Genomic DNA, 15019 nt, shown 5'->3' with positions numbered 1-15019 from the left:
CGGATCTGCGACGTCGGCGCCAACGTGAGCCGAAGCTACAACACCTCATCGCTTCGTCACGGGCCCGACGTGCACAAGGGTACTGATAAACCTTCAGCGGCTCGAGCTAACCATCGCAAGCAGTCAGTTTTGAGTGAGATGGATAGACGAGGCAGTGCACGCTGTCAAAACTAGGCGACGCGAGCTCAGGACGACTTGATTCCGGAGTCACGGCGACCTTGGGGCCAGAGTCGAAGGATTGGACACGATGAGTTCTATAAGAAGCCATCTCGTCGACAATTCCAGCTCCCTCTCAACTCATCAAAGCCTAACAGTCAACCATCCTTGCCTCTCTCACCATGTTCACCACCCGCTCTCTCTACCTCGCCCTACTCGCCGGCGCTTTGGCTGCTTCTGCCAGCCCCCTGGTCCGCCGCGACGTCCCCTCCGGCACGGTGACCGACAAGACGATCTCGTACACTGATTTCTCAACCGGTGTCACCGCCTGCGGCCAGAGCTACGACTCAAGCCTGAACGAGCAGAACTCTATTGGAGTCGATACCGGGTTCGGCGTTGAGGCGTGGTGAGTCCAGGCTGGGGTTTTGACACCAACTGTCAGTCCTATGGTGCTGACCCCTCCTACTTTGCGTGATTTGTAGCGGCCGCTCCGTCACCATCACGGCGCCTAACGGCCAGGTCCACTCAGGGATTGTCGTCGACCTCGGGTGAGTGTGCTCCAGATCAGTAATGACGACCATCAGCCTGCTGACCTGTCAAGCCTGCTTCTGACCGATAGCGCCGAGAATGGTAACCTCAATATCAGCCCAAGCATGTTCTCGCAGTTCTACAACCTGGACCAGGGTGTCTTCCAGGGTGACTACAAGCTTGACTAGTTGAGAGTCGGCGGAGGCGCCGTTCGTGGCGTGTTGCCACCGCCTGCTTGCAATGCAATCCCAAACGTTTTGACTCGAGCACGCCTGTGTAGCACCGTGAGGCGTCCGGCAATTTGCCTTCGCCGGCATAATGGTGGACACGGCGCTGGTCTACCGTCACGCGGGCTACCGTAGCCAAATCGATCTGCTTTTGCGTTGCGAGCGGCCCGCTTCTTCTATTCGGTCGTCGTTAGCCGTTCATGACGCTCTGTTCTGTCAGGGCTTCGAGGGTACATCATTCATCTTGAAAGTTGAGCCTCCTCTTCCTCCTTCACCACAGCTACTGCCTGCCATGCTCTCCCTTCGCTCCTCCCACCTTGTCGCCTTCATCGGCATGCTGCTCATCCTCTGCTTGATGGCTCAACCCTCGGTGTCCGCTCCCACTCCCACCAGTCTCGAGAGCCGAGGCATCCCCTTCGGTGTGCAATACAACAAGCGTGTGGCCTATGCTGACTTCTCGACGGGTATTACCGCCTGTGGGCAGCGACACGACAAGAGCTTGAACAGCAAGAACACGTTGGGCGTCGATACCAAATTCGGGAAGGGAACCTGGTGAGCACTACCACAGCGATGTCTCTCGATGGTGACTGGTGCTGCTCGCTGCCCTGTGGTCGCTGTCAGCGGTACGAAGGTCAAGATCACCGCCCCCAACGGTCGCGTTCGCGTCGGCATGGTTGTTGACCTGGGGTGGGTGGCCTGGCGATGGGAAGTAGATGATCTGCCAGCTTGCTGATCACCACACTTGATCTCTCAACATCTGGCCTCCGCAGCGCCCAGAATGGTGCCCTCAACCTTAGCCCTGCCCTGTTCAAGCAGTTTGAAAACCTCGATCAGGGCACCTTCGAGGGCAATTACGTCTTCATCTGAGACTGATTGCGACCCAAGCTGCCTTGGACAGCAGCTCTGGCTCTGCCTCCGTCGGCGACACGCCTCGACGACCTGTTCTTCCATGTCTTAATGACTATTTATTGCCCTCCTCGTCGTTGTCGTCTTGATCAATGGCGGCGCGTGACCCAAGAGTGCTGAGTTGAGCTTCTTTGTGCGTTGTGCTTCGGCGCGTGTTCAGGGTCTCTCCGCACGGACGCTTGTCGGGGCGGCGGTGGCTGAAGAGGGAGAGCGAGACGAGGCCTCGACCGACTCCACTCCTCGCTCCTGCTTTTGCTCCTCAACCTTGAATCCTCTCTTCCATCGTTGCTGCGTCGTGTCGTGTCGTGCCCAACCAACTGCTACGTCATCATCACCTTGCGTGGACCATTGCCCATCGATACCCCTTTTTCACTTGGACCTTCGCCTTGACTTGCGTGCGCCTCCCTCGACTCGACTTAGGAGCCCATCGCGGGCTGACCCGCCAACGCCGCCATGCTTGAAGGCGTACTGGCCTCGGTCCTTAACCGCTTCCTCGCATCATACGTCGATGGACTCAACACTAGTCAACTCAACGTCGGTATCTGGTCCGGAGATGTCAAGCTTAGAAAGTGAGTCCGGCAGGCGAGCGCAAACACCTTCGCCATCGCAGGCTGATCCTTGAGCCCCCAATCGCCCAGTCTCCGCCTCAAGACGTCGGCCCTCGACAAGTTTCGTTTGCCAATCGACGTCAAAGAGGGATACTTGGGCGCTCTGACCCTCTCCATCCCTTGGTCAAATCTCAAGGGAAAGCCTGTCCGAGTCCTCGTCGAGAATGTCCACCTTCTTGCAGCACCCAAGAATGCCTCGGTCGAAGTCGACGAGGAAGAGGAGGAAGAAAGGGCGCAGGCAGCCAAGCAGGAGAAGCTGGCAAATGCTGAGCTTTTGGGGAGGGACTCGCAAGCGTCTGTAGGGATGAGCGCAGAGGAGGCACAGAAGAATGAGAGCTTCACCTCATCCCTCGTCACCAAGATTGTCGACAACTTGCAGATCACTGTCCGCAACATCCACGTACGCTACGAGGACAGTTTGTCAAATCCCGAGCACCCCTTCGCGGCCGGTTTCACCCTCTCAGAATTCTCAGCAGTCTCAACGGACGCCAACTGGAACCCTACCTTCATCCAGAACAGCGCCGAGGGCATTCACAAGCTTGCCCGCCTCGAATCCCTCTCGTTGTATTGGGACACGGACTCCATCTCTTTGTCAGGCCTTTCAGACGTCGCAGAATCAAAGCAACGCTTCGATGAGCTCATTCCAAAGGAAGGACAGAGTCCCTCACATCAGTACATCCTCAAGCCAGTCTCTGGCGCAGGGCGACTCATTGTCAGACGGAAGATGACACCAGAGATTGCCAAGATGGACGCACAGCTGCTGTTCGACGAGCTCGGTTTTGCCTTCGATGACGAACAGTATCGTGACGTCATCTCGGTCGCAGATCTCTTCCACTTCTACACGCGCCAAGCTCAATACCGTCGCTTCAGACCAGAAGCCAAGGAGCTCGAAGAGAACCGCCCACGAGCTCTCTTCCGTTTTGCTGGGCGTGCCATCGTCAACGAAGTGCACGAGAAGCATCGCGTCTGGACTTGGGACTACTTCAAGCAACGCAGAGATGATCGTCGAGCGTACGTTGCCCTCTTCAAGAAGAAGGACGAGCAGCAGCAGAAGCAGAATCAGAAGCAGGCTGCGGTCCAGCCTACTACGAGCGACGACAATGATCAGCTGCGTGACCTGGAGCGACGACTCTCGTACCGAGACATCCGCTTCTATCGTTCCATCGCCCGCAACGAGATGCGCAAGGAGCGTGCGGCAAAGAAGCGCGATGAGATTGAGCATAATGGCGGTCACAGCAGTGACTCGACGCAGTCTGGCGGCGGCGGAGGCGGGGGATGGATGAGCTGGATCTGGGGCAGCTCATCGTCGTCTTCGCAGCAGCAGAACAGCGGCGTCCTCAACGAGGAGCAGCGCAAGGAGCTGTACGAGGCCATCGAGTGGGACGAGTCGATGGGGTCACAAGCCGTCACCGAGGCCGTCGATGCGCCGGGCGATGCCATGAAGCTACGCCTCTCGACGAAGCTGCAGACGGGATCATTCGCCCTGCGCGATCATTCACGCGACTCGGACATCGTTGCTCTCGTCTTTGACACCCTGCAAGCCGACGTTGTCCAGCGCGTGGACAATCTCGAGGCAGCGTTATCTCTCGGAGGTCTGCGCGTCTACGACGGCACCACACCCAACTCGCTCTATCCACAGATAGTCCGAGTCAAAGAGGACGAGACGAACGTTCCCAATCGCCAAAACTCCAACGAGGACGACATTCGCGAGATTGAGAAGCAAGTCGGCCAAGAGAGCGACCCAGAAAATCCCTTCTTCTTCCTGCGATTCGAGAACAAGCCGCTAGACAAGCGCGCAGACAATGCACTCACGGTCAAGATGCGATCTATGGAGATCATATATCACCGCGGTTACGTCGAGTCAATCGTGCGCTTCTTCAAGCCGCCAGAGAGCGAGCTCGAGCTCATTGGTGCTCTCATCGATGTGGCAAGCGAGACGCTCGAGGGGATCCGCAAAGAGACTAGAGCTGGACTCGAGAATGCGCTCGAGAACCACAAGACCATCGATGTGGCACTTGACGTCGCTGCACCGATCATCATCGTGCCTCAAGATGTGACGCTCAAGAAGTGTCAGCACGTTGTTCTTGACGCGGGCCACATCGGCGTGCGCTCAGTCATGGCACCGCAAGAAGCACTGGACACGGTTCGCTCCAAGCAGAGCAAACAGTACACTCCGGAGGACTACCGCCAGCTCGAGGAGCTCATGTATGACCGCTTCTTCGTCAAGCTCGAGGCCGCGCAGTTGGTCATGGGCAACGACCTCGAGTCGTGTCTGCAAAGTCTGGAGGGCTCGACGCCGATGGATCACAATCTGCATCTCCTCGAGCGCATCAACATCGACTTTACGATCCACAACTCGATTCTCCCCTCGGCGCCCAACCTCACCAAGGTCAAGCTGACAGGACACCTGCCTACACTTCGTGTCAATTTCAGCGATCGCAAGTACCATCAACTGATGGCTATCGTCGATGTTGCTATTCCGTCGTTTGACGACGAGGACGAAACTGGCGCAGCGAAGATCAGCGAGGTTCCAGAGAAGCAACCGCAGCAGGCGGGAGAGACATCGATGCTGAGCGAGATCCCGGAGGAAGATCAGTCGCGACGCCACAAGCGTGACGGCTCAAAGTCACGATCAGCAGACGCCCCACCCTCGCCTACGCTGCGAAAGCGTCGCTCCTCTCGCGTTCCGAGCGACGTCGGCGATGCTCTCGACCTCAATAAGCAGCGACGCTCGAGGATAGCGAGCCAGATGCGCGGCGATGACGATGTAGTGGTGGAGGACGACGATGACGACACATTTGAGGACGCACAGGACGCCACGGCGGACCGCATCAATGCTCACCAGAAGACGTTCGAGCTCCAATTCGTCGTCGACTCGCTGCAAGGCTCCATCTTCAAGTCGAACACCGACCCCTCCAAGCCCGATCGATTGCTAGTCGAGGCCAACTTCGAAGGCTTCTACCTCGGGCTGGCCGTCCTGCCCTACCAGCTCAACGTCGACGTCGGGCTGCGCTCATTGGAGCTTGAGGACAAGATAGTCGATCACGGGCCGGCGTTCAAGTATTTGATCACTTCAAAGCAGGTGAAAGAGGGGCAGAACCAGCCTGGTGCAGCGAAGGAGGGTCAGAATGCGTCCGTCGAGTCCTCGTCTTCGGGTGTCTCGACCCCGCAGAAGGATCTCGTAAGCGTCAAGTACGTACGCGTGCAGCCGGACAGCCCGGAATTCATGAGCGTATACGAGGGGATCGATCAGTCGATCAACGTCGAGCTCAGCACGATCAACATCATGCTCACGCGCGTGTCTATCCTTGCCGTCTACGACTGGATCATGACGACCTTTGTGCCATCAGATCCGGCGCCGCCGCAGCAGCCGCCCGCCGACGCGGATGGCCAGGGTGACGAGGGAGGCGAAGTGGCCAAACGTGCAGCTGCCGCTGCCCCTGCTGAGCCTCGCAAGGAGAAGCTGCGAGTGCGTGTCAAGCTCACATCGGTCGTCCTTCGTCTCAACAACGATGGCGCCCTGCTCGCCACGTTGACGCTCTCCACGGCCGACGTCGCCGTCTTTTTGAGAGGCGCTACTTTGCGCGTTGCCGCTCGACTTGGCTCGTTGCTCATCCTCGACAATTCGCAGCGAGACACGGCCTCTGGCGAGTTCAAGAAACTGCTTTCCATTGAGGGCGACGAGCTGGCCGACTTCTCCTACGAGACCTTCGACCCTAATGACCACGCCGCCTATCCCGGTTACGACTCGTCGATCTGGCTGCGCAGCGGCTCGTTGCGCATCACCTTCCTCGAGGACCTGATCCGAGACCTCCTCACCTTCTTCTCCAAGTTCGCCCGCATGAAGGAGGTTTACGACGCTGCCACGCAGGCCGCTACGGCTCAGGCAACGCAGCTACAGCAGCAGGTCAGCAAGATGCACTACGACGTCATCGTCCAGTCGCCCGTCGTGGTTTTACCCCGCAATACAACGTCGACGGATGTGGTCGTGGCCAACTTGGGAGAGATCTACGCACACAATACTTTCCCACCGAAGGACGATGGGCACGTCGTGACCAAGATAGAAGCGGGACTGCGGCATATCCGCTTGGCCTCGCGGCTACAGCGCAACGGTCAGAACAACCACATCCAGATGATTGATGATGTCAACATCTCCGTCGACGTGACGCAAGAGCAGCACGTCGACCACAGCAACGAGTCGACGGAGCCGGAGATGCAGATCCTCGCTCGCATGTCGGACGTGCAGATCAAAATGACTCAAGCGCAGTACTGTTTCATCATGGAGCTGTTGCAGAGCGTGCCGCGCGCCTTTGCCTTCGAGACGGGCGACACGGACGATATTGATCAGCAAACACTCGAGGCCGTTCCGTCCGCCAGTGCTTCGCCGTCGCCGAGGAAGGACGGCAGCCAAAGTCCGAACAAGGGCGGCGAAGCTGCAACGACTCGCACGGAGCGCTCTGGCCCGGACATGCTGCCTGAGCTGGGCAGTGTCTCCCACCAGGCCAATGGCGAGACGAAGCTCCTCAACACTACGCTCGACCTCCTCTTCAGCGTGCGAACCATCAATCTCGAGATCTTCTCTGAGGCGGCGACGGTGCAAGAGAGCCTGTACAAGGCTAGCTTGGCGCGCTTCACGCTAAGCAATACTGAAGCCAAGCTCAAGATGCTGTCAGACTCGAGCTTGGAGGCAGAGCTTGCGCTGAAGTCGTTTACCGTGTCGGACACGAGGCCGGACAAGGACACCAAGTTCAGAGAGATCATTCCGGCTTCAAGACATGTCGGGCACCAGCTCATGGTCTCATTTACCATGTCTGGCGACCCTTCGGATCGTTCGGCTCTGGCGCTCGTCACCGTCGACTCTCCAAAGATCATCTTCTCGCTGGATCCTCTCTTTGCGCTGCTCGAGTTCGCCATGGCGCCCTTCAATGCTGTGGAGCAGGCTGATCAGGCGGCAGCGACGGATGCTCAGTCAGTCGCAAAGACTGGAGCAGCGACCTCGAAGCCTGGCAGTCGTTCGGCCTCGACTGCAGTGGCAGCCCAAGGCACAGGTGGGCAGTCAGCCTCGCAGGGCGGCCAGACAGGCGACGCCCCCGCAGAGCAAGCCGGAAGCATCTCCTTCCGAGTCAATATTGTCGACCCGTCGGTTCTGCTCCTCGCCTCTCCCGAGAAGAGCGACTCAGAGGTGATCGTCCTCTCAATCAAGCAGATCCTCGTCTCGCAGCAGGGCATCCTGGCAATGAACGTCGACCAGATGGGCATGTTCGTCACGCGCATGAACAGGCCAAAGGACTCGTCACTACGCCTGCTGGACAATTTCAATCTCGCCCTGTCGATGGACACGCGCTCATCTGCGACAAGGCAAACGACGAGCATCGAGGTTCATGTGGACCCCCTGGTGCTCCGCGTCTCGCCCGGCGACGTCTTCCTGCTGTCATCTGTCGTCAACAAGGCTATCGAACTCTCAGCCAAATCATCAGACGACTCGGCCGCAGCAGCTACGTCAAAGTCTGCTGTTGGACCGACGACGCGACGTCAAATGTCAATGGCGAGCGCGGATACGGCGGGGTCATCCGTTAAGGATGCTGCCGAATCCCGACGTCCTTCACAGCATCAGAGGCAGAGCACCGCAGGCCAATCGTCTGCCTCGTCGGTGGCCAAGACGGGCGGAGGCAAGAGTATGAAGGATGCAGAAGAGGAGGCGCAACGTAGCTATGAGGCTGAGCTGATCATCTCAAAGGAGGTCCTCAAGGCCGACGTCGCTGGCGTACAGGTCATTCTGATTGGCGATGTGCACACACTGCCCCTCCTCGACCTCACCGTCGAGAAGTTCACTGTCAATGTCAACGACTGGACGGGCGACATGCAGTTCAACACGACGCTCGGTGCTTTCCTCAACTACTACAACCTGTCGCGCTCCCACTGGGAGCCGCTCATTGAGCCGTGGGTCGTCGACGTGGCCATGCGCAACTCGCTGTCGCCGCCGAGCACCCACATGACCATCTCGTCGAAGCGCCGCATGGAGGTCAACGTGACGACGACGCTCATCGAGACGGCGCTCACCAGCATGGACATGCTCAGCCAGGATCCGCAGCTTGCGTCCACGTCCAGCTCATCTAGGACACAGCACAAAGCGCCATTCCAGATCCGTAACGAGACGGGCTACCCCTTGCGACTGTGGGCTGAGCACGACGACCGTAAGGTCAAAGCAGCGGGGCAGACGCTCGATGATGGCGCGGAAATGCCGTGGTCGTTCGACGACTGGAAGTCGATGAGAGAGAACATCGCTGAGGGCGGCGGAAACCGTCTCTCGGTCGCCTTTGAGGGCATGCCGTGGGAGAGGCTCAAGCATCTTTCCGTCGACCGAGAAGGCGAGACGTACCACAATCTTCGCCCCAAGATCGACAAGGTCGCACACCGCGTCGTCTGTGATGTCCGACTGAAGGACAATGTCAAGGTGATCACGTTCAGGTCGGCCTTCAAGATCGAGAACAGGACTATGGTGCCCGTGGAGATGATGATACTCGACGCCGAGGGCAAGGCTGACTCGAGCAACATTCGCAAGATAGCGCCAGGCCAAGACTGCCCTGTGCCCATCGAGGCCGCCTTTCACAGTAGAATCAAGCTGCGCCCCGACCCCGGCTTCGAATACGACTGGTCGACCGAGAGCTTCGGCTGGCAGGATCTCATCAAGCGGTCGACTCGCTCCATCGCCTGCAAGGCCAACGAGGCCAATGAAGCTCCCTTCCGCTTCCAGTGCTACTCGCTTTTCGACCGTCAAGACCCGCTGACGAGGCAGTATCCCAAGGTAACGCTGCGTCTTCGCCCGCCAGTCGAGGTCGAAAATCTTCTCCCTTACGACGTTCAGTACCGCATCTTTGACAAGAACATGAACCACAACTGGTCCAGCTTCTTGCGCAAGGGCGGCGTCTCACCCATTCACGTCGTAGAGCTGTCTCACCTCCTTCTGCTGAGCGTAGACGTCCAGTCATCCGTCTTCTCGCCCAGCGAGTTCGCCATCATCTCGACGGACAATCCTGATGACTTCCCCATCGAGAAGGACCTCACGCTAGCCGATGCGGACAATCTGAAGCTCAATTTGCGTCTCTTCTACCACATGTACCCGGACAGTGGCGGGGCGTTCAAGGTGTCGATTTACTCGCCATACATCTTCATCAACCAGACAGGCTTGCCTTTCTCGCTCAAGACCAAGTCTTGGCTCGGATCTGCCAAGCTCGTCGCTGGACAGGAGAGCAGCGCTTCTGGAACGACGGCGATTCGCAAGGAGCCAGTGCCCTTCATCTTCTCGCACAGCTCCAATGACAGGCGCAACCGTATGCTGCTGCGTGTTGGAGACTCGGGCTGGTCGAGGCCGCTATCCTTCGAAGCTATTGGATCCGAAATGGAAGTTGTCCTTCCATCAGCGTCGAAGAACGAGGAGATTCACCTCGGTCTGACCGTCGCTGATGGGCTCGGCAAGTTCAAGCTCTCCAAAGTCGTCAAGCTTCGTCCGCGCTACATCGTGCGCAACCATCTCGATGAGCCTATCAACTTGCGTGAGGCAGGCGCAGCAGACTTTGTCACATCAGAGGCTGGCACTCGCTTGCCTTTGCACTTCTTGCGCGTAGGTGCTACCAAGCAGATGACGCTCGCATGGCCCGGCATCAACAACAAGTGGACGGCACCCTTCAACATCGAAGACGTGGGTCATGTTCACTTGCGCATCGCCAAAGCTGGTCAGCATCAGCAGCTGGTCAAGGTCGAAGTCTTGCCCGAAGGTCCGACAGTCTTCATCACGCTCAGCTACGAGAAAGGCCCGTGGCCATTCATGCTGCGCAATGAGAGCGACTTCACCATCACCTTCATGCAAGCCACGGATCGCAGCCAGACTGGCGGTGGCACCGCCAACGTCGTCGCTGATGCCAGCTCGAGCGGCAGAGGTAGCGACGATCGTGGCGTGACCGGCGGCAAGGACCAGGATCAGCAAGTGGGCAAGCGCTACGAGCTCAAGCCTCGCTCGAAGATGAAATTCGCATGGGATCAACCATCCCACAAGAGCAAGCTCATCAAGCTCGTCGCAAATGGACGAGAACGCAACGTCAATCCGCTCGAGATCGGCAGCCAGCTGCCCTTCCGCTTCCCCTCGGCTGACGGTAGAGGCAATCGCGTCGTCTCCATTGATGTGCGAGCCGACGGCCCCACGCAAACGATTGTCCTCTCCAATTACTCGGAGGCCTTGTCCAACTTTAAGATCAAGCGTCAGAACTCGCGCTCTGATACGATGAGCAGTCGATCAAATACTGAGATCGGCTTCGAGTCCGTCGATGTAGACACGGACATCCTGTCGTCGTTCAGCGTCACTCTGTCCGGCGTAGGCATCTCCCTCATGGACCGCCGCGTGCAAGAGATCGCCTACGTGAGCTTCTCCGACGTCGACGTGCGCTACAACGAGTCACAAGCGACGCGCTCTTACGGCCTAACGATCAAGTGGATGCAAATCGACAACCAGCTTTGGGGCGCCCTTTTCCCGATCAGCTTGTACCCTGCCAACTTGCCGAAAGACAGGACGGCCCTTGAGACTTTGCCTACGCTGCAGGTGGCGGTGGTGGAGAGCAAAGATCAGACGCACGGCGTGCGCCACCTCAAGTATGCCTCCGTCCTGCTGCAAGAGATCCAGATCGAGATCGAGCTCGAATGGCTCATGGCTCTCCTCGACTTCAGCAAGGCCTTCGAGCGCGGTCTGCCTGCAGAGGCAGAGGGAGACTACACAGACAGCCCAGAGGCGATTCCTGACCCACAGCATGTCGAGACGGTCCGCGAGGAGATCTATCTAGAGCTCCTTCTCCTGCAGCCATTGTTCCTCACCATTTCCTTCCTCATGTCGGATCGAAACGAGCGAAGCGCTGAGGAGCAAGTCGCGCAATCCCGCTCCCCACTCGCCTTCCTCGTTGGAGCGGTGACCTCGGCCGTGGGCAACCTCAACCAAGCGCCCATCCGCTTGTCGGCCATCGCGATCGAGAATGCGCGCCTGTCTCCTGAAGAGCTCCTTGCGCGCCTGCAAGCCCACTACGTCTCGAGTGCGGTGGGCCAAGTCTACAAGCTCGTCGGCGCCATCGATGTGCTGGGCAACCCGCTGGGCCTCATCTCCGGGATTGGCAGCGGAGTGTCTGACCTGCTTTACTCACCCATCGAGGGGCTGGTCCTGCATGGCAACCGCGAGCTTGGACTCAGCATCGCGCGCGGCGCCGGGTCTTTCGTCCGCAAGACGGTCTACGGTGTCTCTGACTCCATCTCCCGCCTCACCTCGTCTGTAGGCAGCGGTCTAGCCGCCGCCTCGCTCGATCGCGACTTCGAAGCTCGTCGCCGAATGGCCCGTTTCCGCAACAAGCCGCGCCATGCCCTGACAGGCGTGACGGCCGGTGCAAGCAGCTTCTTCACCTCGCTCACCTCCGCAGTCGAAGGAGTGGCCCTTCGTCCAATTGAGGGCGCAGAGCGTGGCGGTGCTCTCGGCTTCCTGCGTGGCTTGGGCAAGGGAGGAGTAGGCCTGCTCGTCAAGCCCGCTGTGGGCGCTTTCGACCTTGCCGCCTCTTTGGGCGAAGGGGTGCGCAACACGACGACCGTCTTCGATTCGAGCAACGACATCGACCGAGTCAGACTGCCCCGCTATGTTGCACCTGACCTCATTGTTCGACCGTACAGCTCTCGCGAGGCTCTAGGCCTCGCCTGGCTGAAGAATCTCGAGGAGGGCAAGTACCTCAAGGAGTACTACGTCGCTCACGCGGATATGGGACATCGTGATGAGGTCGTCATCCTCACTACGGCGAAGATCCTCTACGTGCAGACGTTGCAGCTCAAGTGCGCGTGGGAGGTCGGGCTCAATGAGCTTTCGAGTGTTAGCCTGGAGCAGGAGGGGATCGCACTCATGTTGAGGAATGGGGTCAAGGGACCGCTGTTGAGGATCGAGGATGTCGGATTGAGGAATTGGCTCTTTAGGAACATCTCGAAGGTGGTCAATGCCTACAATCAGGCGCATCGCTGAGCGGATGGAGAGGTGGGGAAGCGTAGGGCTGGGAGGCGGACGTGCTACGTCTTGTTCAGCCAGTCGCGATTTGTATTCTGTGCTACGACTTTCAATCATTCTTCTTCTCACTGGACTCTGTTGTCCTCTCTCACGACATGTATAGCCGGCTTACAACCCCTCCCGTGGCGCAGAAGGCTTGAACAAAGTGAGGCGTGTCTTTTTTCTTTTCTCCTGCACCCTACCCTCTCCCTCCTCCTCTTCTTCTTCCCACTCATGCACCTCGACGTTCACATCTGGGTGTAGCCTCTTGAGAGTGTAGCGATGCTTGCCTGGCTCGTGTTGCTGAGGCGAGGAGGACATCTGAGAGGCTCTTCCTCTCGTGGTTCCGACCTCCCCTTCGTCATCCGAGATCTCGTGAGCCGTAGCCACGCTGTTGGCCGTGGCAAGTCGCGCTCGAGCAGAAAGGCTTGACGAGCCCAAGTAAGGGATATCGAATCGCTTCACCGTTGCTCGACGCGCTGCAGCGGATAGGCCAGCACGGACGCTGCCGCCGTTGAAGGCAGATGAAGGGCGACGATGCGCACGAGAATGTTCAGTTGGCTCTGGCCGGAAGCCATTGGCAGCAGAGAGGCGAGGGTAGGTCTTGCGTCCCTTTGCACTGCCCCTCACGCTGCGAGAAGCGGTGATGGATGGGTCGAGTGAGGGAAGATGGTACCCGCTTGAGCTGGAGGAGTTCCCACTGCATGCATTGTCGCCGAAGGCGAAGTGTGAAAGTTTCTGACGCCCATCGCCGACCGAAGGTGAAGAGTGCGAGTTGGGCTGCACGTTGGAGCCGGAGTTTTGGTAGACGTGCCAGGATCGGATGGGCGAGGAGGAGAAGGTGAAGCGCTGGCCATGGATGTAAGGCGTATTGATGCTTGAGGCAATATGCTGAGAGGAAGTTTCTGAGCTTTGATGATCGGCCTGATACTGCCAAGAGCAAGCGAAGCGCGCTCTTTGATGAGACTGCTGCTCAGGCGTGGCGTATACGTGGTCGTTGACAATGTATGGCGACGAGCTGCTGGGCACAACGATGGCCGTTTGACGATCCGCATCGAATGCAAAGGGCGCATCATCATCCACCTCGCCGGCGGCTGTGCCGTTGGGCGGAAGGTCAGTCTGTATCAAGGCTTGAGGAGCTGGCAGATGAGGTCGGAGCCGCATCTCAGGGGCCATTGGAGGGTGCAAGTGGTGACCTGCTTTGACGACGGGATTGTGGTCTGGGACCTCATCAGTGTGTACAGACTGCCTCATCCACTGGCGCTGTTGCCGCTCCTTGTCACGACGGGCTTCCTTGCTGTCACTCCTGTGTCCCCTCTCGACGTAGGGATCACCAGCTGATTGACAATTGGAGCAATTATAGTCCTCGGCAGGCGGTGTGACGACGTCCTTCCAAATCTGTAGCGACTCATCGTCGCAGAAGAAGGCGTCAAAGCCATCTGAGGTAGCTAGTTGCTGATACTGCTGCTGCTGCTGATACTGCTGCTGCTGAATGGACGATGCGGCAGGATTGGAGGGTCTGGGCTGAGGGACGGACGCACTTTGGTCGAAGCTGGGGTTCTGCCAGCTGCCCGTATTGAGCTCGGTCAAAGCTGCTTGCTCGCCGACAGGAGGCAGTCTTTGTGAAAAACAGAGCGTCGTTTGGCCTGAGATAGCTGCAGCAGGCTGCTGCGCATGCCTGTTGACCGCTACCCGTGCGGGCAGGAGGCCTGGTCGCTCCCTGTGAGAGCGTCTTTGATTGAGCATGGCCGGCACTGGGCCTTTCTGAGAGAAAGGAGCTCGATTGGCATCATTGATGGAGCTCGGAGGAGTCAAGGAGCTTGCTAAAATTGAAGCAGAGCTGGTCCCATCTGACGCTGGTGAGCTCAAGCTCGAAGTCGACTTCGTGTATGCAGGAGAGACAGTCGCAAGCGATCCCCCTAGTCTTGCTGGCTGCTTATATGCTGATGGCGATGAAAGAGATGGCGCTGCCGAAGGGCCATTCAGCTGCTCGTTGGGCTTTTCTGATGTTCTTGCTGCCTGCTTGCTACGCTTTCTCTGCGCTGCTCGCCGCTGAGCAATGGTGCTACGGGCAGAAGGGAATGCACAGCATGCCAGGTGCACCAGTCAGGAGCGGGCGGCGCTATCGCACGATCATTGCTTCGACCTACAAGGGGCTTTCGACAAAGTTGACATCTCCTTCATCAACATTCAAGTCGTCGAGAAGATCCTGAAGGAGAAGCAGCACAACTTATGGTCAGATTTGCGGTCTCCTTCAGAACCTCGTGAAGAGCGGACAGCATCGTGCGTAGCCCCGTCGCTCTTATCGCTGCTCGTCGCGGCGACGCTAGTGCTCGTCTCGCCATCGTCTGAGTCAGAGAAGTCTGCGAGTTCTGCTTGCCTGGAGTTGAAGGACCACTGCACAGTCATCGTCGCCGCAGCTGAGATGAAGACTCAATTCGAGCTACGGCATTGATGGCTCGAAGGGCAAGATGGCCGTGCACGGGCCTGGCATTTTTTGGGCGGCGAGATCGACGAGCCAATCATCATCATCTCAA

The 15019-nt window shown here is 58.3% G+C and overlaps 4 protein-coding genes across 4 annotated transcripts; 3 read left to right on the top strand and 1 right to left on the bottom strand.

Moving 5' to 3' along the window:
• Window positions 1–17: 17 nt before the first annotated feature.
• On the top strand, window positions 18–938 carry BDZ90DRAFT_233818 (hypothetical protein; the record flags this gene model as incomplete). Its single annotated transcript, XM_025506773.1, has 3 exons — window positions 18–562; window positions 639–704; window positions 776–938. Coding segments are annotated over exons 1-3 (383 nt in total), but the record flags the coding sequence as incomplete, so codon positions are not given.
• Window positions 775–1819, top strand: BDZ90DRAFT_233817 (hypothetical protein). Its single transcript, XM_025506772.1, has 2 exons — window positions 775–1598; window positions 1682–1819. Exon 1 carries the CDS (start codon window positions 1003–1005, stop codon window positions 1465–1467), a length of 465 nt encoding a protein of 154 aa, XP_025360412.1. The 5' UTR covers window positions 775–1002; the 3' UTR covers window positions 1468–1598; window positions 1682–1819.
• Window positions 1820–2270: 451 nt separating this feature from the next.
• BDZ90DRAFT_267720 (DUF1162-domain-containing protein) lies at window positions 2271–12536 on the top strand (the record flags this gene model as incomplete). Its single annotated transcript, XM_025508712.1, has 2 exons — window positions 2271–2386; window positions 2456–12536. 2 exons carry the CDS (start codon window positions 2271–2273, stop codon window positions 12459–12461), a joined length of 10122 nt encoding a protein of 3373 aa, XP_025360411.1. The 3' UTR covers window positions 12462–12536.
• Window positions 12517–14404, bottom strand: BDZ90DRAFT_63033 (hypothetical protein). The gene has a single exon (XM_025509737.1). It carries the CDS (start codon window positions 14226–14228, stop codon window positions 12612–12614), a length of 1617 nt encoding a protein of 538 aa, XP_025360410.1. The 5' UTR covers window positions 14229–14404; the 3' UTR covers window positions 12517–12611.
• Between the last annotated feature and the right edge of the window lie 615 nt (window positions 14405–15019).

The sequence above is a fragment of the Jaminaea rosea genome, assembly GCF_003144245.1.
Source record: "Jaminaea rosea strain MCA 5214 unplaced genomic scaffold BDZ90scaffold_13, whole genome shotgun sequence".
NCBI classification, from domain to species: Eukaryota; Fungi; Basidiomycota; class Exobasidiomycetes; order Microstromatales; genus Jaminaea; species Jaminaea rosea.
Note: the sequence above shows the minus strand (reverse complement) of the source record. Positions and strands in the feature narration are given on the sequence as shown.

Bases quoted from the DNA above. Each gene is read 5' to 3' on its own strand.
- BDZ90DRAFT_233817 (XM_025506772.1), top strand. From the start codon at position 1,003: ATGGTGGACACGGCGCTGGTCTACCGTCACGCGGGCTACCGTAGCCAA.
- BDZ90DRAFT_63033 (XM_025509737.1), bottom strand. From the start codon at position 14,228: ATGCTCAATCAAAGACGCTCTCACAGGGAGCGACCAGGCCTCCTGCCC.